The following is a 24,390-nucleotide window of genomic DNA, read 5'->3' as shown; positions in this document are numbered from 1 at the left end:
TTTCCCCCGAATTGTGGTGACATCATGACTCGGGGGAAAATGCCTGTCCTGGCTGATGGGCTAGCCGCTCAGCCAATCAGTGACTGGAGCAGCGCCCCTCCCCAGTCACTAATTGGTTGAGCGGCCACTCCATCAGCTGAGTTGTGACGTGTACACCATGGAGATCCCGGAGCCCGTTGGGAGTCCTGATATTTTTGGTGCAAAGTAGGCCACGCCCACATGTTTTGCATAAACTCCACCCATTTTTCACAGCAGGCCAAAAAGTGTCGAAAGTGATGGAAAAGTGTCTAAAATGCATAATAAATGTGAAAAAAAAGTCCCGTGCCACTTTTTCCGCCGAAATTCTGGAGAAAAAACATTAGTAAATCTGGACCAATAGCTACATCATTTTATACACCACTGAGACCAGCCATATTAAGATGCGACTTTTCCATTCATTTTATCCAACATATATCCACAATTCTATCCTGATTAAGTTCTTAATTTATCTTTATAATGGTCAGAGCTTAGTTTTATGGTAGAGAGCTCCAAATTCCCAGCATAGATGTAGAAGTAAATGATTAAATGATTACTACCTGCAGCCACCACTAGAGGGAGCTCGCTACAGACTGATTATACATTGAGCACAATTATGAATCAGTATGCAGTAAGCCTAAAAGCTCCAGTTAGATGGGATAGAAGGTGAGAAATTCTCTCTATCTTTTACCTTTTCCTAAACGATAATATAAAATAGTGAGGGGTTTTGGACACCGTTATTATACTGTATGTGCTGTTGTGATACTATATTGGTAATAAGGACATATATGGTGTCACCTCTGTTTAAAGAGTGTTCCTCTAAAGTATCTGGGGGGAAAAAAGCAACCCTGCAAAATCCTATGTAGCTCCTATGCAAAACTATATGTCTCCATGGTAACAGACTACAAACAAACTGTGTGTAGTCTGACCCTTCAGACATGTGCTACTCTATTCCAAAAAACTGAAGACGATGCCAGACTGCAGCGTGGAATCTTTTAGGGCATCCAATGCTCCATTGAGAGAAAAAACATGCAAAGTAGATCTCATCCAGAAGGAAGAAAGCTTGCTCACTGGTGCCACCTACTGGAAGCAGTGTACCTGCAAATAGACAGCAGTTTATTTTAGGTTCTTGCCCTGTACTAATGAAGAACCCCAAAACATAATAATGAACAATTGAATTTATCCCTCCTCTTGCCTCCTTAGGTCCCTATGACAGCAGACAGTGTCCTGCAGCTCTCCTAGCTACAAGGTCACGTCCTTGGCTGAGTGACTGCACGATTAGCCAATCAGTGACTGGGAGGGGTCACTACTGAGTGGAAAATCGCTCAGCCAGGCAGTGACATTGCAGGTGGAAGAGCCGGGTACATGTCGTACCCAGTTTCCCATTTGCAGATTATGGCAAACAATGTCCATGCAGCCCTTATTGCCTGATTATCGGGCCATCTAATAGGTCCAGTAAACGAGAGACGATCTAGCAGATCAGCGCTTGTTTACTTAAATGAATAGGCCGTAGTTGGCCCGTGTAATAGGACCCTTATAGTGTAACGCATGACTGCAGGGTTCATCTGTGGTCTGTAACTATATAGATGCATTGTTCTGTTTTCAAAATCCCTTTTAGTACATCAGCGCAAAGGCTTACATATCCTTATAGTCAAGACATTACAATTATTGTATTCCAATATCTGCCTGGTTATCATAAAATTAAACAGTTAATTTTATTGAAGCTTTTGTTGTTGACTAAGCAGAGGGCCGAGCAGTGATTACTCAGCCCCTGGAGGACAAGGCAGGAATCCCTGTTGTGTCTGGACCGTACAGCTTTACTAATTAGTTTACAAAGCCGATCTCACTGGAGTTATAGTGGAAAATATTATCACTTAATCACCGCTTATTAGGATTGTAGCAATGATGACAGGAAAGTAAAGGAATGTGTGATCGAGAGTAATACTAAGTAATCCGGACATCAACAAAATAGTCTACTATAAGAGAGAATATATTTAAAAAAATTCTTCCTAAAAAGCAAAGAATGTACTTATTATAATACTGCCCCCTATATACAAGAATATAACTACTATAATACTGCTCCCTATATACAAGAATATAACTACTATAATACTGCCCCTATATACAGGAATATAACTACTATAATACTGTTCCTATATACAGGAATATAACTACTATAATACTGCTCCTATATACAGGAATATAACTACTATAATACTGCCCCTATATACAGGAATATAACTACTATAATACTGCTCCTATATACAGGAATATAACTACTATAATACCGCTCCTATATACAAGAATATAACTACTATAATACTGCCCCCTATATACAAGAATATAACTACTATAATACTGCTCCTATATACAAGATTATAACTACTATAATACTGCTCCTATATACAAGAATATAACTACTATAATACTGCTCCTATATACAAGATTATAACTACTATAATACTGCTCCTATATACAAGAATATAACTACTATAATACTGTTCCTATATACAGGGATATAACTACTATAATACTGCTGCTATATACAGGAATATAACTACTATAACACTGCTCCTATATACAGGAATATAACTACTATAATGGCCATGGTTGGTGGCCACTGACTGGCACGGTGTGGACTTAGTGTAGGGACCCATGTGTATCAGATACCGGCACGAGGTACATGGGGCAGTATGGCTTGATCAATTCATACACAAAATTCTGATGTGTTTTTTATTTAGCCTAGGGGCACTAGTATCAGCCATAGGTGTGAGGTGCAGCGCTCTTTTTCTTCCGTGAACCGCATTTTGTTTCTCTCTTTTCCCAGTGTTTTGCACTCCTCCTGGTGAGACCCACATGACCGCAATTAGCAGGAGACACCTGAGTGCACATGGTTTTAATCCCTCCTGTCTTTTCCCATTCTGTCTGCAGCAGCTATGGTGAGCGCAATACCTCATCCAGACTTGTGCTGTTTGGGGGCGACCTTCTCCGCCGGCGGTGCTGGCCGGGTTCTGGTGTGGTGTTTTTGGGTCTGGTCCTGTGGCATGGGGGTCGCAGGGCCGTCCCATGGCCCCCGTTCCCTGACTGTGCGCGCCTGCGGGGTTGGTGGCCACTGACTGGCACGGTGTGGACTTAGTGTAGGGACCCATGTGTATCAGATACCTGCACGATGGTACATGGGGCAGTATGGCTTGATCAATTCATACACAAAATTCTGATGTGTTTTTTATTTAGCCTAGGGGCACTAGTATCAGCCATAGGTGTGAGGTGCAGCGCTCTTTTTCTTCCGTGAACCGCATAACTACTATAATACTGCTCCTATATACAACAATATAACTACTGTAACAATGCTCCTATATACAAGAATCTTAATATCATAATATTAGACCCCAGACCAAATAGATACAAATCCCAAACCCTCTAAATTAATTTCAGACCCAAGATACATTCTGCTTCCAAGCAACATTCCTCCAGCTACACCCCTGAATAATCTGTCCGACCAGCTTACAAAAAACATTTCCATCCCATATAATTATTATTATTATTATTATTATTATTATTATTATTATTATTATTATATAAAAAGAGCAAAATGTAACAATAGTAGACATGAATGAGTAGTACTCAATTGAGTAGGTATTGGATGGAAAAATTCATTTTCGATCGAACATCCAACCAAAAATGCAGTTAAAATTTGTGTCTCCTCCCACCTTCGCTGGAGCCTTTTTATAGCCAATAACTATTCAGAGGGGTGTGACAGGCCCTAGGAACCGCAAGAACAGGGTCTTCATTCATTGGCTGGCTTATTTATGTGTACTCCAGAGTATGAGAACTTTACATTTCCTATTCGACATTAGTTGCCATCTTGAAGGTAATCAGGGAGAGACATTGAAGCAGGGACTGTGAGGATTTAGCTGATTTTAGGCAGGAAAGACCCCAAAAGCCCTTGTTAGGGCTACAACTACACACAGCACAGTACATATATGCGGATAATCAGCAAATCGACCGGCTACCAGCACATCAGCTTATTCTCACAGACAGGCAAGCAGCTGCTGCTTACTGTGAAGAATAGGCTGCAGTGTATCCACTTCCTCCTTCAGTGTACATGTTGCAGGTAGTTGAGTGGATAGATTTTGCAGTAGGGACAGTGAGGATTTTAGAAGATTGTAGGCAGGAGGGACCATAAAAGCCCTTATCAGGACTACTACACAGCACAGACAGCATGTGGCTGCTTCCTCCATTAAGAGTGCATAGACATTCTAGCAGCATATCAGATAGCGACACAGACAGGCAGTCACGCAGCTTATAATTATCTTCCATAGACGTGTGTTGGACTATTTTCTCTTAGTAATTGTAGTAGTCGTTAGTAGTTGATTGCCCTCTGCGCCTCATTAAAACCAGTAAAACACCTGGCACCTGTCGCCTGTTGGCACACGTAAATGTTGAGATATAGTATATACGCTTCTGTAGGCATAGTTGAACCAAAAAAAAATAATAAAGTGTCACAGTTTTTATTTTGCGCTCTGTGCCTAATCGAAAGCAGTAAAACACCTGACAACCCTCGCCATATATCGTGTTTGGAGTGTATTGTTGAGAGGCTGTGATAGTGGAGTAATGCTGCGACTTAGGCTTGTTAGATGCACCCAGGCATGCTTCCCCTGCTGTCCCAGTTGCATTCCAGAGGTGTGTGCAACAATTTCTGAGGTGTCATTGCGGACTTGGAAACCTAAATTCGACCATTTGGAGATCATCAAGAAACGAGCATTTTTCTCCCATAGACTTTAATGGGATTCGATATTCGATCGAATAGTCAAACATTGCGGTCTGTTTAAATAGAAATTTCGAGCTTTCGAATATTGCACTAGTCGCTCATTTTTAAACAATAGGTATAGTAACTCCATATAAGAAACAAATGTGCACCTAGTGTGGGTAACAAACCCTAAAGTCTCCTAAAATGTTTCTATCACTTGTGACAATGACGTCATCAGGGGAAATAACTGCTTGCAGGGGAATACCTGAGGGTGTGTATATATATATATATATATATATATATATATATATATATATTTATATATGTAGACTGCAGTGTCTACTGTCTACTGATGTCCATCCAGTTACTACTCCCCATCACAATTCATGGAATTTTGACAAAATGAACAGACAGAGATATGAGACTAACCCTTCTTTATCTTCCAGGTCTCCTCCGCTATAGTCAAAGAATATATTGGAGTCTTCTGCCAGGGCTCGCTCAATAACACGGATCGTCCGATCAAAGAAGATCAAAAATTCCTCCGAGTGGACCGCTTGCTGCTTCTCTTCTTCAGTCAGTTCTCTGGGAGGAACTTCAGCAATGACATAAGAAGATCATATAATCATCATTACTTCTGGAGGGAAAGTAGAATATGCACATGATGAAGATGATGATCGAGACTAGAACCACGCCGGGCTAAATATTCAAGGTTTGTTTGTCAGGGTAAAGACCAAAGTCCAGTTCTGGGTCGACAAAAAGTTAAAGAAAACAACCACAATGAAACCACTTTGAGAGGCGATACACAAAGAAGAGGCCCAATATACTTTAGATGGTCTAGAATCAGATGGAGGTGATCTTCAGTGATCTATCTGACAAACACATTGTTCAAAATACACATCTACAAATGGTGGATAATAGAGATAAGTGAATCCAAGTGTGCGTCACTTGAAGACCAGTGGCTGAAGAAGTTGGATGCAGCCCTACGAAGTCCTGGAAAATTTGGATATAGCCTATGGTTGTGTCCATGTTTTCCAGGCAGCCTTAGGGCTGCATCCAACTTCTACAGCCACTGGTAGTTAAATGCCACATGCTTGGGTTTAGACACTGTCTCTTTAACATGGACTGATTGACGGCAAAAGGAGTGTTTCTAGCAATAATCCTGGCTGATAATCTGCCTGTGTAAAAGGCCCTTTATGCTCCTGCTTGCACCACACTACCCTGCACCCAGTTCTTCCTGACCTTTACTGCCTGACCCCCTGGGTTGTTTGCTCCCTAATCCTCCATGGTATCCCATATCTAGTTGTGTCTAACCTTCTTCTAGTTCGCTCAACTAGATTCTTCCAGGGAATCAAATAAGACTAGCTTGGTCTTTGATAGACATGAGCGTCACTCAAGCCTGATCGTTCAGCATTTGAATACCGGGGGGCTGAGAGAGTTGGACGCAGCCCTATGGAGTCTTGAAAAACATGGATACAGTCTATGGTTTATGGATGTATCCATGTTTTCCAGGACTCCTTGGGGCTGCATCCAACTTCTTCCGCCACCGGTAATAAAATGCCAAATAACTGTGCTCGAATGGCCCTCATCTCTAGTCCTTGACTGTCAGAACTTTGAAGACCTCTAATAATCAGGTTTCGCTAATGGATCTCATTACCAACTGAGGAGGACGAGTCTTCATTAGTATCCGGACAATCTGGGTTCTCCATAGTGTCAACTCTCATCACAGAGCTATACATTAAAGGAGAAGTCCAGTGAAAATGTTTATTAAAGTATTGTATTGCCCCCCAAAAGTTATACAAATCCCCAATATACACTTATTACGGGAAATGCTTTTTTCCCTGCACTTACTACTGCATCAAGGCTTCACTTCCTGGATAAAATAGTGATGTCACTTCCTGGATAACATGGTGATGTCACTTCCTAGATAACATGGTGATGTCACTTCCTGGATAACATGGTGATGTCACTTCCTGGATAACATGGTGATGTGACTTCCTGGATAACATGGTGATGTGACTTCCTGGATAACATGGTGATGTCACTTCCTGGATAACATAGAGATGTCACGACCCGACTCTAAGAGCTGTGCGGGCTGTGGCTGCTGGAGAGGATGATGGCAGAGGAGACACTGAGGGACACAGAGCACTGAAGGGACACTGAGCATCCCCCTGCCATCATCCTCTCCAGCAGCCACAGCCCGCACAGCTCTGGGAGTCGGGTCGTGACATCACCATGTTATCCAGGAAGCGACATCACCATGTTATCCAGGAAGTGACATCACCATGTTATCCAGGAAGTGACATCACCGTGTTATCCAGGAAGTGACATCACCATGTTATCCAGGAAGTGACATCACCATGTTATCCAGGAAGTGACATCACCATGTTATCCAGGAAGTGAACCCTTGATGCAGTAGTAAGTGCAGGGAAAAAGTACTTTATAAGCATTTCCCCTAATAAGTGTATATTGGGGATTTGGGGGGCAATCCAATACTTTAATAAAAATTTTCACTGAACTTCTCCTTTAAGCTTCCCTCCAGTCCCCGCATCTAACCCTTAATTGGTTATTTCATCATGGCGGGATTCTTCTGATGTTTCTAATTACCTATTAAAGCTGAAATGGAAGCAATCACCGTAACGCTGTTTACCTTCTTTGGAATCTTGCTTCTCCGTTTGGTTTTCGAATTCGGAATCGTGGTCTGTTTTAAGTTCCACCATTTCCTCATCCTCTTCCTCTTCTGTATAACAAAAACACAGAGTTAAACTCAACCCCATTAAAAAAAAAAAAAATCTCCTGGTAGATATAAGACTTTGTCCTTCAAACGACTATAATCATAGAAAACAAAGTAACAGGAGGCGAAGCGGCGCTCATTTACCACTGAAAGGAAATGGTGGCGTTTTGTTTGCCGGCAATGATTAGACTATTTATGTGAATCCAATCTTCCGCGTCGACACAATGAATGAAGCCGAGCGGAAAAGATTTCTGAAGAGTAAACAAAAATAAGTTGTGGTTTGTCACAGGTATTATTGACGATTCCGCTGGTTCCTCCTCTCCGCCCCGTTGGCTTTTCCGTTTTCATCAATACTGTAAATAGAATTAAAGTCGTCTACTATTATTCCGTGGTTCTGTGCATCTATATCCGGAATAATACATATCGGATGCCCCGATGAAATAAAAGTCAATTTCAAAAACTTCTTGACAGAGAACCAAAGACAGAAGCGGACGGAAGATGAAGATCGATATGGTAAGAGGCTGAAGTTACAAAAGATTGGAAAAAGTATGAACCAATGTTCGGGTATCAAAGGAAAACTCTTAAAGGGTACCTGCCATTAGGTTTACTTACCCAATCAGAGGTCAGATGCTCCTGCTGGAGGAAGTTCGGATAACTATGGATATGACCACGTTGGGTCAGTTCCCTGCACAAGCCTAACTAAGTCAACACAGAACCAACCAGACATGGCCCCATCCATAGTTACCAGAACTTCTGGCGGCAGGAACGATTGGGAGGGTAAACCGAATGACAGATACCCTTTAAATAAAAAATAAATAAATTGTTATTATTGATGATTTTGCTGGTCTCCTCAACCCTTCTATTTGTTCCTGTGTACACAACACTCTAGTCAGGAACTCAGCCAACTCTGTACCCAACTATATGGGAGGAATTATAATCAAGAAAGTGTGAAAGAAGGGAAATGGGAGTTGGCTGAATTCTCAGAGTATCCTGTACAGTAGTTATATTCCTATATACAGGAGCAGTATTATAGTAGTTATATTCTTGTATATAGGAGCAGTATTATAGTAGTTATATTCTTGTATATAGGAGCAGTATTAAAGTAATTATATTCTTGTATATAGGATCAGTATTATAGTAGTTATATTCTTGTATATAGCAGCAGTATTATAGTAGTTATATTCATGTATATAGGGGGCAGTATTATAGTAGTTATATTCCTGTATATAGGAGCAGTATTATAGTAGTTATATTCTTGTATATAGGGGGCAGTATTATAGTAGTTATATTCCTGTATATAGGAGCAGTATTATAGTAGTTATATTCTTGTATATAGGAGCAGTATTATAGTAGTTATATTCCTGTATATAGGGGGCAGTATTATAGTAGTTATATTCCTGTATATAGGAGCAGTATTATAGTAGTAATATTCTTGTATATAGGGGCAGTATTATAGTAGTTATATTCCTGTATATAGGGGGCAGTATTATAGTAGTTATATTCCTGTATATAGGAGCAGTATTATAGTAGTTATATTCTTGTATATAGGAGCAGTATTATAGTAGTTATATTCTTGTATATAGGAGCAGTATTATAGTAGTTATATTCCTGTATATAGGGGGCAGTATTATAGTAGTTATATTCCTGTATATAGGAGCAGTATTATAGTAGTTATGCGGTTCAGGGAAGAAACAGAGTGCTGCACCCCACACCTATGGCTGATACTAGTGCCGCTAGGCTAAATAAAAAACACATCAGAATTTTGTGTATGAATTGATCAAGTCATACTGCCCCATGTACCTCGTGCCGGTATCTGATACACATGGGTCCCTACACTAAGTCCACACCGTGCCAGTCAGTGGCCACCACCCCCGCAGGTGCGCACAGTCAGGGAACGGGGGCCATGGGACGGCCCTGCGACCCCCATGCCACAGGACCAGACCCAAAAACACCACACCAGAACCTGGCCAGCACCGCCGGCGGAGAAGGTCGCCCCCAAGCAGCACAAGTCTGTATAAGGTATTACACTCACCATAGCTGCAGCAAACAGAATGGGAAAAAACAGGAGGGATTAAAACCATGTGCATTCAGGTGTCTCCTGCTAATTGCGTTCATGTGGGTCTCACCAGGAGGAGTGCAAAACACGGAGAAAAGAGAGAAACAAAATGCGGTTCAGGGAAGAAACAGAGTTCTGCACCTCACACCTATGGCTGATATTAGTGCCGCTATTCCTGTATATAGGGGGCAGTATTATAGTAGTTATATTCCTGTATATAGGAGCAGTATTATAGTAGTTATATTCTTGTATATAGGGGCAGTATTATAGTAGTTATATTCCTGTATATAGGGGCAGTATTATAGTAGTTATATTCCTGTATATAGGAGCAGTATTATAGTAGTTATTTTCTTGTATATAGGAGCAGTATTATAGTAGTTATATTCCTGTATATAGGAGCAGTATTATAGTAGTTATATTCTTGTATATAGGAGCAGTATTATAGTAGTTATATTCTTGTATATAGGAGCAGTATTATAGTAGTTATATTCCTGTATATAGGGGGCAGTATTATAGTAGTTATATTCCTGTATATAGGAGCAGTATTATAGTAGTTATATTCTTGTATATAGGGGCAGTATTATAGTAGTTATATTCCTGTATATAGGGGGCAGTATTATAGTAGTAACGTTCCTGTATATAGGGAACAGTATTATAGTAGTTATATCCCTGTATATAGGAGCAGTATTATAGTAGTTATATTCCTGTATATAGGAGCAGTATTATAGTAGTTATATTCTTGTATATAGGAGCAGTATTATAGTAGTTATATTCTTGTATATAGGAGCAGTATTATAGTAGTTATATTCCTGTATATAGGGGGCAGTATTATAGTAGTAACGTTCCTGTATATAGGGGGCAGTATTATAGTAGTAACGTTCCTGTATATAGGGGACGGTGTTACTGTTGCTACAAATTTTAGAATGTTCCACTGTCTGAGGAGTTGGAGTAATAGATATAATAACACAGTGTCATGCCATGATAAGCTGTCAGGCCACGTAATATGATTTCTAAGTGGACATGATGTCACTACCCAAAGGATCATTGGAAAAGTAAGCAGCAGATGGAAAAATTATTCACCCAAAACATTGCAGGCGATTTCTAAAATTCACCCGAATCTTGGAATACCCTTCTGTAACCATCACCGGCCGCATTCTTCGGCTGTCAATGACCCTTATTCCTTTCCTCATAAACAGAACCACATTGAGCAATATTCACAACCATTTTAATATCACTGGGAGATTCACGTCATGCAGCGTTATCCAAATTCCATGACATTTAATTTCACACACAAATAAAATAAGACTCGTTTTTCCCACACAAGTGCGAGACTGAGTAACAGACATGGTGGAATGAACGGCCGCATCTATCCATCTATGAATCACGAAACCAAAAATATTAGGTAACTCTAGTCGTGTGGGTGTAGGGGTGAGCCTCGCCGAGGATTACCAAGCTTTGGGAAATAGTCTTTTTCTTGTTCTGACTGTCAACATCCATATGTCTAAGAGTTACCAGGCCCGTTCCTGTCGTCCCTCTAATTTATGAACGTTCAAGGTTGTCATTACAAGTCAAGAGCAAATCAAGCTACAAGTCTGCCTGCCAGGGGTGAAGAGGTTAATTTGATTGTAACAAGAGAGGAAGCTGACTCATGTGAAGCTACTGCCGCCAGATGTGGTGCTGCCCCCCACCCAAAGCTCCACAAACGCTTTTCCCACTTTTTGGTCTTTTTTTTTTTTTTTTTGCTCTTTTTCTCAATTTCCAAATAACTATATAATAATCACAACCAGTTCTTTAAAATACTAAAAATAAAAAAATTCCTGGAAGTGAGAGAAACAGGGTTAATAGTCTATAGACTGCAATCGACTGATGTCTGCTCCTGTGTGCTCACTCCATGGCACACTGCGATAGTAGCGGAAAAGGCGTACAGGAGCAGGGACTCCAGTCTGGTGCTCCCTGTTGCTGCACTGTATGGGGTGCCCCCGCTGTCTATCTGTTTTTGTGTCCTGTGAGGGCGCAGACACAGCTGACAGGAGGCACGGAGCAGGGAGACATCAGTTCTCTGCTTTGTGCCTTTGGGCCCTATTCCACCAGACGATTATCGTTTGCATAATCGTTAACAATTAACGCTCTCAAACGACCGCTATTGCGAAAGACCTGAAAACGTTCACTCATCGTTCCATGGAACGATAATCGTTACTTATGATCGTAATTGCCATTGCGTTCGTATCTATTGCGAACGACGTCTTATTCAATGCGAACGATTTGCGAACGTTTTGCGAACGAGCAACGATAAAAATAGGTACAGGTCATATAAAGCAATCAACGATTTCTCGTTCGGTCATTAATCGTTAACTGCATTTCAACCGAACGATTATCGTTTAGATTCGAAGGATTTAACGATAATCTGAACGATAATCGTCCGGTGGAATAGGGCCCCTTCACTTCTACATGGCAGGCTGTGTTAGGTTATGATAGGTCTGCGAACTAGAAGTGATCTGGAGCAGCCAGTAATGTCTTCCTGCCATAGGCTGCTCCAAGATATCAGCAATCACACAGCAGCGTGGGAGCGACTGGAGAGGTGAGTAGTTTGTTTGTTTACTTACTTTGCTGAAGAAATCTATTTAGGAGTTGGGGGCACAGGAGGGGGATTATCACTATTTAGGGGCACGGAAGGGGGGGGGTTATGACTATTCGGGGACACAGGAGGGGGATAAGAGATAGATAGACAGACAGAGATAGGTAGATAGATAGATAGATAGATAGATAGATAGATAGATAGATAGATAGGAGATAGATAGATAGATAGATAGATAGATAGATAGATAGGAGATAGATAGATAGATAGATAGATAGGAGATAGATAGATAGATAGATAGATATAAGATAGATAGATAGATAGATAGATAGGAGATAGATAGATAGATAGATAAATAGATAGATAGGAGATAGATAGATAGATAGATAGATAGATAGATAGATAGATAGAGGCAGATAGATAGATAGATAGATAGATAGATAGATAGATAGATAGGAGATAGATAGGAGATAGATAGATAGGAGATAGATAGATAGATAGATAGATAGGAGATAGATAGATGATAGATAGATAGATAGATAGATAGATAGATAGATAGATAGATAGATAGATAGATTGATTTAGGCTTCTATCTTCTGGAACATAATGGGGAAAGGCGTCTTGTTATGAATATTATTCGCAGCTGTGATTATAACGAGATGGGCGCCTTTCCCTATTATGTTCCCAAAGTGGGAACATAGCCTTAATAGTAATCTAAAATAATGGTAAAAATGTGCAAAAACTGATGATATTGTTACATACATACAAATTATTTTACTAACCACAGAATACGGATATAAATTTGTTGCTTTACAAATATTTATTCGGATTATCCATACATAACATGCAAGATTAACGGGGTGTGTATTATGTTTAGTACGCGGGTTCTGCGCACATTCTTGCCTGTTTTTTTATAAACATGTTGGATATATCACGTGTCACTTGCTGATTTATTCCTGAATATACATGTAGCATTTCTCTGATTCTTGGCTATGTGCATCTGTGGGGAAACTGAACAGTCAACACTGTGAGTTATATTGGCCTCCTGGGGGTTGGATTTACACCTCAATACATACAATCCACAGACTCCTGTGTATTGTCACAGAAATGCAGCCACTATTTCTCCAATGTACAAAAAAAACAAAGCTGTCCTCAAAGCCAGATTTGATTTACACTGGTGATACTATAATACTGCTCCTATATACAAGAATATAACTACTATAATACTGCCCCCTATATACAGGAATATAACTACTATAATACTGCTCCTATATACAAGAATATAACTACTATAATACTGCCCCCTATATACAAGAATATAACTACTATAATACTGCTCCTATATACAGGAATATACTACTATAACACTGCTCCCTATATACAAGAATATAACTACTATAATACTGCTCCTATATACAGGAATATAACTACTATAATACTGCTCCTATATACAGGAATATAGATACTATAATACTTCCCTCTATATACAGGAATATAACTGCTATAATACTGCTCCTATATACAAGAATATAACTACTATAATACTGCTCCTATATACAGGAATATAACTACTATAATACTGCTCCCTATATACAGGAATATAACTACTATAATACTGCCCCCTATATACAGGAATATAACTACTATAATACTGCTCCTATATACAGGAATATAACTACTATAATACTGCTCCTATATACAGAAATATAACTACTATAATACTGCTCCTATATACAAGAATATAACTACTATAATACTGCTCCTATATACAGGAATATAACTACTAATATACTGCTCCTATATACAAGAATATAACTACTATAATACTGCTCCTATATACAGGAATATAACTACTATAATACTGTCTCTCTCTCTCTCTCTATATATATATATATATATATATATATATACTGGCCTCCAGCATTCAGCAGTACGATAAGGATTGGGCAGCACTCGGTGGGGAGTATATGAATCTGTGTGAAGCCTCCCATTCTTTCTTTTCTTTGGTAAACCACAGATTTATCAGGTGTCTCGAGGTTTCGGGAATTTTTTCACATTTGAGGATTTGATGACATGGCTTTATTATGACTACACCACTTCTCTGTGGATTCCTGTATAAATCAGATTTATTCACACGTTCATGCTATATATTGTTCCTGGCAAAAAGTCAAAGTGAATGTACATAGTTTTCTCTCAAAATATATTTTAGCCACTACTGGATTGAGCTTGAGGCACACTGCAGCTGTTCTATTCAATAAAGAGCTGCAATACCAGACATCGCCACTAAGAACTATCTGGCACTGTGTCTGTGAGCAATGCAGGGGATGTGGCATTGACAAGTGTACTGTTTCCTTTACAGCAAGACTCATGGACATAGATGACAATAGACAAACTCTGTCCCCTGAGATGAATGTAAAACATTACTGAGCGCGCTCTGTGACCTGTGAAGAGGTGATTCCACAGGAAGCTGCTATTGTCTCCTTTATTTACTGGTGTCACATGATGCTGCAGTGCTGTACAGATCACTTTGCAGCAGCCTCCTCTTATCACCACAGACACAACAGGAAGTCTCAGCTTAGTTTTAGCTCCAGTGGTGAGAATAAGAACTGCAAGATATCAGGATTATTTTACAATATAGATAGAAGAATTGAAAATTAGCAAAAAAAAAGTCACCGAAAATTCTTAAGAAATATGTTAAACATAAAAATCATTATTTATACAATAACTCATTTTCTGATGACACTGTCCCTCTAAAGAAGTTGAATGCCGCCCTCCTGAGTCTTGGAAAACATGGATATAGCCAATGACCTATGGCGGTATCTATGTTTTCCAGGACTCCCCAGGGCGGCATCCAACTTCTTCAGCCATCAGTAAAGCGTGCTTGAGGTTCGCTCATCTCGTATCCTCTGGCCCTATTAAATACAGTGATAATCTGCCAAATCAGACCGGCTCAGCAGATTATCGCTCTGTGTAATAAAGACAACAATTAGCTGATGAAACAATCCTCGGCTGATCATCGCCATTTATTGCAGCCTAAAAATCATCGGCTGTTGAGCGAGCATCGCTATGTGTACTAGTGCACAGGCAATGACCGATGACTGTGTAACAAAAAATTATAAACCTTACACATACCTCTCCACACTTCCGCTGTCCTTCTCGCTTCTGCCCGCTCCCTGAAGCTGCCGCCGGAACTTCTGAACCAGTCTCTGAAGTGACGGGCCAGTGATTGGCCGAGCAGCCTGTCACTTCAGAGACTGGCCTCTGGGCCAGTCCCTGAAGTGACAGGCTACTCAGCCATTTCCGGCGGCAGCTGTGGGGAGCGGGCAGAAGTGAGAAGGACAGTGGTAGCATGAAGAGGTATGTATAAGGTTTATTATTTTACACTAGGGCCCGATAATAACTGTAAACGAGTGACGATCTGCTAGATCGGCGCTCGTTTACTGGGCCTATAACACTGCCCGATAATCGCTTAACAAGGGCTGCATGGACATCGTTACCGATGTCCTTGCAGCCCTTGCTTAAACTTATACTTTGTCTGTCCATGGTCCAGGGCGCCTCTTGCGGTCTGCTTCTCCCCAGGTCCCGCGTGCTGCAGCTTCAAAGCTGACAGGCCACTCAGCCAATCACTGGCTGCGGCGGTCCCGGCCAGTGAATGGCTGAGCGGCCTGTCAGCTAAGACAGGTCGCTCTGAAGCTGCAGCGCGCGGGACCCGTGAAGAAGCAGACTGCAAGAGGAGCCCTGGACCATGGATAGGTAATGTATGCACTTTGCAAAACGTCAGCCGCCAGCCGCCCACCGATATTGCACGGTCGGTGGCCGACAATTATAGGTCCAAACCTATATCAACGATCAGCCGATGATCGTTGTCATCGGCCGATCGTTGTGTTTATTACACGGAATGATCAGCCGGATAGGGCCGATTTGTCCAATTATCGTTCCGTGTAATAGTACCCTTACCCTAAAGCCTGAGTGTCCCTTCTCCGCAGAGATGACTCCAATGAGAACACGTCTGCCGGAGGACGGTCCCGGAGCGGACGTGTTGAACCGAGGTGTTCGCGCCTGCATAAAATTAAGCCACAAGTGAAGTTCTCAATTTTGACAGCGGATTTATAATAGGAAAAACCCAGCAGGAACGAAGGGGGAACGAAATCCCAGACGCTGGCTTTTTTTCATCAAGCCTTGTCTTGATTTAGCTGCCTGGACAAAAAGCAGAAAGGGGGCAAACAGCGGAGGTAATCCTATCATCTTCACTCCAGCCGGCAGCGCTCCCGCGCCCGGCCGTCATCACGCTGCTTACATGAATTTAAATCATCTGTGTTTGGAGTTAAAGCTCCTGATTGACAGCTACTTACGGGGCGGCTCTGGATGGAGCGCCATTCCAGATACCTATCGCTTATTACAATGAGCTCCGTGGGAGATTCCATCCCCGCCGGGAAAATTGTGTTTAACGGAGCAAGTGGAGAAAAAAAAAAATCCTAACTATTACCAGGTAAATGAAATCCGCGTTTTATTCGCCGGTAGCTGCGCATAATTGTTTTTAAAATAGAGTTGTTGACTTTTGTCGACAGGAAGCGGAACTGATAAAGTAATTTTCCCGTTTTTTTTTTATCGTGTGGTTTTTTTATTGTCAGGTGATGAATGGATGAGAGAAAGTGCAGCTTGGACTCCGATATACCAAGATTGGCGCTTTACTCTGGTGAGTCTTATAAATTGGGATGCCTATGGAACTAGGGGTGTGTATGACTATGGAGCATGTATAGTACACGGGGTTGCAGACCAATACTTTATGATACAGTACTGTTAAAGAGGCAGTCCCCATTTTTTTTTATTATATATTGCTGTGGCCATAATAATTAAAAAAAAATTATACTTACCTATCTCAGATCCTGCCCTGACTCCTGTTCTGCTCTTTCCAGTCCGCTGCTGCTCCTTTCTTCCTGTATCCAAGACGGGAGCTCCAAGCTGGATCTGTTTGCCCAGCCAATCACTGATCAGAGGGGGCACCACTGCGGCCAGTGATTGGCTGAGCAGCAGTAGCAGTGGAGGACTTGAAGGAGCTGAACAGGAGCACAGCAGGACCTGCGGAGGATGGGGTGGGTATGTATTTTTTTTTCTCTATTTGTCTATGGTCCCACCAACATTTTATAACAGAATACCCCTTTACTACGATATCCTGTACTTCCCAAATATTCCAGAATTAAATCATTTTCATATATCTGATAATAAATTCTGTTCAGGATCCTCATCTGTTGTTTAGACAAGAGCGTCTCTCTCTTTGGAGGACCTGTCCTGTCCTACATTACAAAGACAACCCATTGATATGAGTGAGCATTGTGTAATGCTTAACTTGTCCTGTGGTGGCGCTGCAGAGAAACGACATACTTAGGGCCTTATCACACGGAATGATTATTTGCCGAATCACCATGTGTAACAGAGACATCGGTCAGCCGAGTTGCTGATCAGTGGGTGATCGGTGTCTTTAAACATGACAGCTGCTTATAGCAAGGACTGCACGGACATCGCTAACGATATACATACAGCCCTGCCGCATAATTCTCGAGCCATGTAATAGGCTCAGTAAGTGAACCCCGATCTAGCAGTGCAGGGTCGGGCCATGTAATGCGGAACGACACATTATGATTGAAGATAAGCACAACCAGAGCATGCTCGAGACCGATCATTCGGAATTTGAATACTGGTGACTAAAGAAGTTGGATGCAGCCCTAAGGAGTCTGGGAAACCATGCATACGGCTTATGGCCTATGTCTGTATCCATGTTTTCTAAAGCAGAGACTCTATTTAAAGAATCCAAATATCATCACGATCTGTCTCCCAAATTTGATACTGCAAGTCACTGGAAGCCATGTTTATTAGCATTAGCTGATATGTAGTGTTGAGCGACGGAACTGATCAGGTTCATCAACATTCTCCAAACCAGAACACTCGGCACTTGACTTCAAGTGGCTCCTAAGCATTCGGGTTCGGAGAACGTTGCCAAACCTGAACAGTTCAGTCTCTCCGCTCAACACTATTGCTACGTAAATACAATAGGAGGAAGGGTGTCCAAACAATAGTGACACTCGATTACATGAACCTAGGCCATCTGCTCCATCACTTACTGCAGAACCCACCAATAGTGACACCCCATTCCATGAATCAGGGGGCCCCATCACCCACTACAGGATTGACCAAGGCCAGTGCTTTTAGACAACTAGTGGCCAATTTGGCTGTTCTATGTGGTTACCCAGACCAGAACATGACTGGGGAACTTAATGGTCCCCCTAGTGGTGAACTGGGGAACCGCTGGCTTATTTGTGACCAATCAACCAAACCAATTCATCACCACTGAGTATAATATCACCACCCTACAAGTAAACTTTTCCAAACTTTAATTTAAATTGCATCCCCTTCCATCCCAACTATCCAATGACTGGCTGTTGTTTTCCATCCACCATGCCCGTCTCACAGGTAATATAAGCCTAGTGCTTCTTGTCTGGTTGACAATTCTTAAAGGGGTTGTCCAGCGGAAATCTTTTTTTTTTAATTTTTTAGATCAACTGGTGTCAGCAAGTTATATAGATTTGTAATTTACTTCTATTAAAAAATCTCAAGTCGTCCCATACTTATCAGCTGCTGTATGTCCTGCATGAAAAGTTTTATTCTCAGTCTGACCCAGTGCTCTCTGCTGACATCTGTGGCCGAGACAGGAACTGTCCAGAGCAGGAGAGGTTTGCTATGGAATTTGCTGCTGCTCTGGACAGTTCCTGACATGGACAGAGGTGGCAGCAGAGAGCACTGTGTCAGACTAGAAAGAATACACCACTTCCTGCAGGACATACAGCAGCTGATAAGTACTGGAAGACTGGAGTTTTTTTTTGTTTTTTTTTTAAATAGAAGTAATTTACAAATCTAAATACCTTTCTGACATCAGCTCATCTGAAGACAATTTTTTTTCCTCTGGAGTATCCCTTTAAGAGAACACAACAGCGTCCCCTGCTGGTATCAAACCTTGTAGCCAACTCAACATAAACCCGTGTGGATCTGCCCTTGAAGCGGACTTTATTTCCAGGACCACAGTGGTTGTATAAGACATTGCAGCGTACGGCGTCACCTCAGTGATCCCGCAGTAATGGCATGAAAGCATTCTTATGTAAATAGAGGCGCTAATAGGCGGTTTAGTAATTGTGGCACTTAAGCATATTAACAGAAGTCTTGGAGAACTTTAGAACATTGTAGCAAGCAGAGCTTTATTCTTGCACCTTATTATTCCCGTCCTATGAGGAAATCTTTCATAATTGTTTTTTTTCGTGTAATCTGGTGGCTCAGCATGGGCTGATTTATAGTCAGGCAGCGGGAGGGAACCAATATACTGACGCCATTGACTTCTCACGACTCCATTTTTGATTCTTTTTATTACGGGGGGGAAAAAAAAGAAGAAAAAAAAAATTTGCCTTTTTAATCTATAATTTCTCCCTTTTTTCCCATAAGCAGCATTACGTGTGTTATGTAAAAATTACAGTCACATGTTCCATCTCCGTTCTTTGACTTTTTTTTTTTTTTTTTGTCGTCTTTTATCCACAATCGAATTGTGTTTTTTTTTTTCTGTGTTATATAAAAAATGTAAAGTATCGGGAGAACAAAACGGCTTTTCAGGCAGCGCAAAGCAGAGCGGTGTACGGCGTGACTATTTCTGGCCCGGACGCAGAAGAGGAAATTTACAGCATGAAAAGATTTAGTGACGCAGTAAATTATATCGTTGCGCAAGTGCTAGGCTTAAAGGGGGTGTTTAATTCTCCCCCCCCCATGGAGGCACCTTACTGCCAAAGTTTTATAACTTCCATTTGCTCATGTCTGGACAGTACCTCACCTGTTAGCAGCAGCAGTTTGTGCTTCAGAGCTGCTATTCCTACTTCAGACCTGCTGATATCTCCCTGCAGCCGCCTTCTTTCCTTAGTTGGTCCCGTCGTTTTCAATAACTTTAATTAAACATTAATACTTTGGTGTTTAAACACTTCGGTACTTGAACATTGTTCCGTATCCAAACAAAATCTGGGGAGATTCTTTAGATAAATTATTATTCAGCTGACAGTTATTGAGGCGTTCGGATACCAAGGTTACAGGAGCAGGGATTCCTATCACAATGACAGGAATCCCTGCTCTAAACCGATGGGCTAATAAACCCGATTACAAAGTTTCTTAAAATCTCCTGTACTATTGATTTCTGCAAAAAAATATTAAACGACAGTGACACTTTAAATCTGGGAGCGAAAAAGCCAAACTCTGCTACAAAGGCTACTAAATCCCATCAATATCAGGTGTGACCGCTCTTTGCCTTCTGCATCTGTTTTTCGTAATTGCTGATATGTACCCGCAGCGGCAGAGCTGCTGATTCTGGTGTCAGTCTTCTTATTTCTCTCCGTGTCCTTATTTTGAGTAGTCAGATTCAAAGCCCATATGTAAATTAGTCTGTTCGGTGCACTGGGGGGGGGGGGGGGGTCCTGACCCCTCAGTGCACTGTCCCACCTGCCTGCCAGCTCATACGCCCCCTCTTACTCTGTTCAAGGAGAAAGTCGTGGCTACTTAAGCACAGATGAATATGCAGGAGGAGGGGCATATGAGCCGGCAGGCGGGTGGGACAGTGCACTTAGGGGGTTGAGGAACACCCCCAGTGCACCAGAGTATTTTACATATGGGCTTCAGATCTAACTACTAAAAAATGGCGCCATGGACAGAAATGAGAAGACCGCCAGCGGAATCGGCAGCTCTGCCGCTACAGGTACCTATCAGCAGGTTCGTATATTAAAAAAATTCATCAAAAATGGGAAAAGAAAAGAAAAAAAATTTATCAACACAGCTTTATATGCAAATTTTGTTGTAATAAGTCAGGCTGGGTTCACACTACGTTTTTGCAATCAGTTTTATGCAAAAATAGATGGAAAAACTGATGCATTTGTTAGCAAAAAAGGGATTAAAAATAACAATCTAAACGCATTGTTTTAGCAGACGTAAAAAACTTAATCGACCCCGGCATTTTTTTCCTGGTATTTCCCACAAACAGGGAAATACCAGGGTGGCCCCTTTTTGTCAATGTCTAACTCAAGGTACGAGTATTGCGATCATGACAAGGGCTTGCCAAGGCAGGCCTCCATCCACAGACAGCTGTTTCGGGGTATTTGCCCCTCGTCAGTGTGGAGTAGGATTCTGGCTAGTTGGGGCAATGAAAAATCAACCAACAAAACACAGTAATCACTGAACTCAAGGAGAACGGTGAAAAAAAACAATGAAGTCCTCAATCAAGCCCCAACTAGCCAGAATTCTACTCCACACTGACGAGGGGCAAATACCCCAAAACGGCTGTCTGTGGATGGAGGCCTGCCTTGGCAAGCCCTTGTCATGATCGCAATACTTGATTTAGACATTGACAAAAAGGGGCCACCCTGGTATTTTCCTGTTTGTGTTCCAATACTCGCAACCGAGTGGGACTTAAGGGGCTACCTATCAGGGTGGTGTGGTGCTCTCCCCATCATGGAGGCACCCCGTGACAACAGGCGGGAGATATCTGGCTATCCCGTGTTTTGAGACCCGCAACCGAGACTCCACGGACTCTTGTTTTGCATATTTAAATTTTTGGGGGAATCAGTGGAGACTCTTGATTGAGGACTTCATTGGTTTTTTTCACTGTTCTCCTTGAGTTCAGTGATTACTGTGTTTTGTTGGTCGAAGTGTTGACCAGACATGTTGAAATTTTAGAACACACCAGGTCACCAAGTCCTAAGACCCACGTGGTGGCACACTTTGCTCCCTGACCAGCTGCTCGATCCAACTTATTGGCTTCATTATAATCTATGGAGCAAATGTGTTGCATCTTGCAGCCGGTAAGGGAGTGAAGGGCACTACTATACTCTTCACTTATATATTACTAGCAATCACAGTGGGTCTCAGGTCTAGTGTAATCTAAACTTTTGACTTTTGTCTGGGCGATGTTAAATGGGTATTTCTCTCGAACATCACTTTTGATCTGTTGCTGGTGAGAATAACAATTCATCCATACTTATTATTATCTATTCAGTCTCCTTCCCCCAGTTCTTAGATGCTGAGCGGACATATTAATCAAAATGTTTCTTCTAATGTTGCTATTGGGATAAAAAAAATAGCATCATTAGAAGAAACATTTGCTGTTTTAATTAAAGTAAAGTATTAATTATTACATTCAGCTATATTATTGTCAATAGGAATTGCTGGCATTAATATAGTTTTCTGTAATTGTTAATATTTAATTAATAAAACACATTTTCGTTCTAATAAAGTTATTTTCATTGTTCAATAGCTTAATTAAAATGAATATATACTTTTGCAATTAAATATACTGTAAATAAAGAAATAAATAAAATATATATACATATTTATTTATATATATATTTTTTTATTAACAGTATATTTAATTTGGAAAAGCATGGATTCGTTTTAATTAAGCTATTGAACAACGAAAATAACTGTGTAGCTATGCGGCTTTGGCAGGGGAGGGCACAGTGCATTATACCTCATTACCAGGGGGGAAGGGGAGGGCACAGTGCATTATACATCATTACCAGGGGGGAAGGGGAGGGCACAGTGTATTATACCTTATTACCAGGGGGGAAGGAGAGGGCACAGTGTATTATACCTCATTACCAGGGGGGAAGGGGAGGGCACAGTGCATTATACCTCATTACCAGGGGGGAAGGGGAGGGCACAGTGCATTATACATCATTACCAGGGGGGAAGGGGAGGGCACAGTGCATTATACCTCATTACCAGGGGGGAAGGGGAGGGCACAGTGCATTATACCTCATTACCAGGGGGGAAGGGGAGGGCACAGTGCATTATACATCATTACCAGGGGGGAAGGGGAGGGCACAGTGCATTATACCTCATTACCAGGGGGGAAGGGGAGGGCACAGTGCATTATACCTCATTACCATGGGGGGAAGGGGAGGGCACAGTGTATTATACCTTATTACCAGGGGGGGAGGGGAGGGCACAGTGCATTATACCTCATTACCAGGGGGGAAGGGGAGGGCACAGTGCATTATACCTCATTACCAGGGGGGAAGGGGAGGGCACAGTGTATTATACCTTATTACCAGGGGGGGAGGGGAGGGCACAGTGCATTATACATTATTACCAGGGGGGAAGGGGAGGGCACAGTGCATTATACCTCATTACCAGGGGGGGAGGGGAGGGCACAGTGCATTATACCTCATTACCAGGGGGGGAGGGGAGGGCACAGTGCATTATACCTCATTACCAGGGGGGAAGGGGAGGGCACAGTGCATTATACATCATTACCAGGGGGGAAGGGGAGGGCACAGTGCATTATACATCATTACCAGGGGGGAAGGGGAGGGCACAGTGCATTATACCTCATTACCAGGGGGGAAGGGGAGGGCACAGTGCATTATACCTCATTATCAGGGGGGAAGGGGAGGGCACAGTGCATTATACCTCATTACCAGGGGGGAAGGGGAGGGCACAGTGTATTATACCTTATTACCAGGGGGGGAGGGGAGGGCACAGTGCATTATACCCCATTACCAGGGGGGAGGGGAGGGCACAGTGCATTATACCTCATTACCAGGGGGAAGGGGAGGGCACAGTGCATTATACCTCATTACCAGGGGGGAAGGGGCTGAAGGGGAGGGCACAGTGTATTATACATTATTACCAGGGGGGAAGGGGAGGGCACAGTGTATTATACCTTATTACCAGGGGGGGAGGGGAGGGCACAGTGCATTATACATCATTACCAGGGGGAAGGGGAGGGCACAGTGCATTATACCTCATTACCAGGGGGGAAGGGGAGGGCACAGTGCATTATACATTATTACCAGGGGGGAAGGGGAGGGCACAGTGCATTATACCTCATTACCAGGGGGAAGGGGAGGGCACAGTGCATTATACCTCATTACCAGGGGGGGAGGGGAGGGCACAGTGCATTATACCTCATTACCAGGGGGGAAGGGGAGGGCACAGTGCATTATACCTCATTACCGGGGGGAAGGGGAGGGCACAGTGCATTATACATTATTACCAGGGGGGGGGAGGGGAGGGCACAGTGCATTATACCTCATTACCAGGGGGGGAAGGGGAGGGCACAGTGCATTATACATCATTACCAGGGGGGAAGGGGAGGGCACAGTGCATTATACCTCATTACCAGGGGGGAAGGGGAGGGCACAGTGCATTATACCTCATTACTAGGGGGGAAGGGGAGGGCACAGTGC

At 42.2% G+C, this 24,390-nt stretch overlaps 1 protein-coding gene across 13 annotated transcripts in view; it reads right to left on the bottom strand.

Moving 5' to 3' along the window:
* DYNC1I1 (dynein cytoplasmic 1 intermediate chain 1) overlaps positions 1-24,390 on the bottom strand; it is a 209,126-nt gene that overhangs the window by 91,902 nt on the left and 92,834 nt on the right. For all 13 annotated transcript variants that reach the window (XM_069959361.1, XM_069959367.1, XM_069959369.1 and 10 more), the window contains 2 exons: positions 7,413-7,502; positions 5,195-5,357 (listed from right to left, as the gene is read on the bottom strand). In XM_069959361.1, the coding sequence (XP_069815462.1) occupies positions 5,195-5,357; positions 7,413-7,502 (253 nt within the window). The remainder of the gene's footprint in view (positions 1-5,194; positions 5,358-7,412; positions 7,503-24,390) is intronic.

This window comes from Dendropsophus ebraccatus, chromosome 2 (assembly GCF_027789765.1).
Source record: "Dendropsophus ebraccatus isolate aDenEbr1 chromosome 2, aDenEbr1.pat, whole genome shotgun sequence".
In the NCBI taxonomy this organism is placed as follows: domain Eukaryota; kingdom Metazoa; phylum Chordata; class Amphibia; order Anura; family Hylidae; genus Dendropsophus; species Dendropsophus ebraccatus.
Note: the sequence above shows the minus strand (reverse complement) of the source record. Positions and strands in the feature narration are given on the sequence as shown.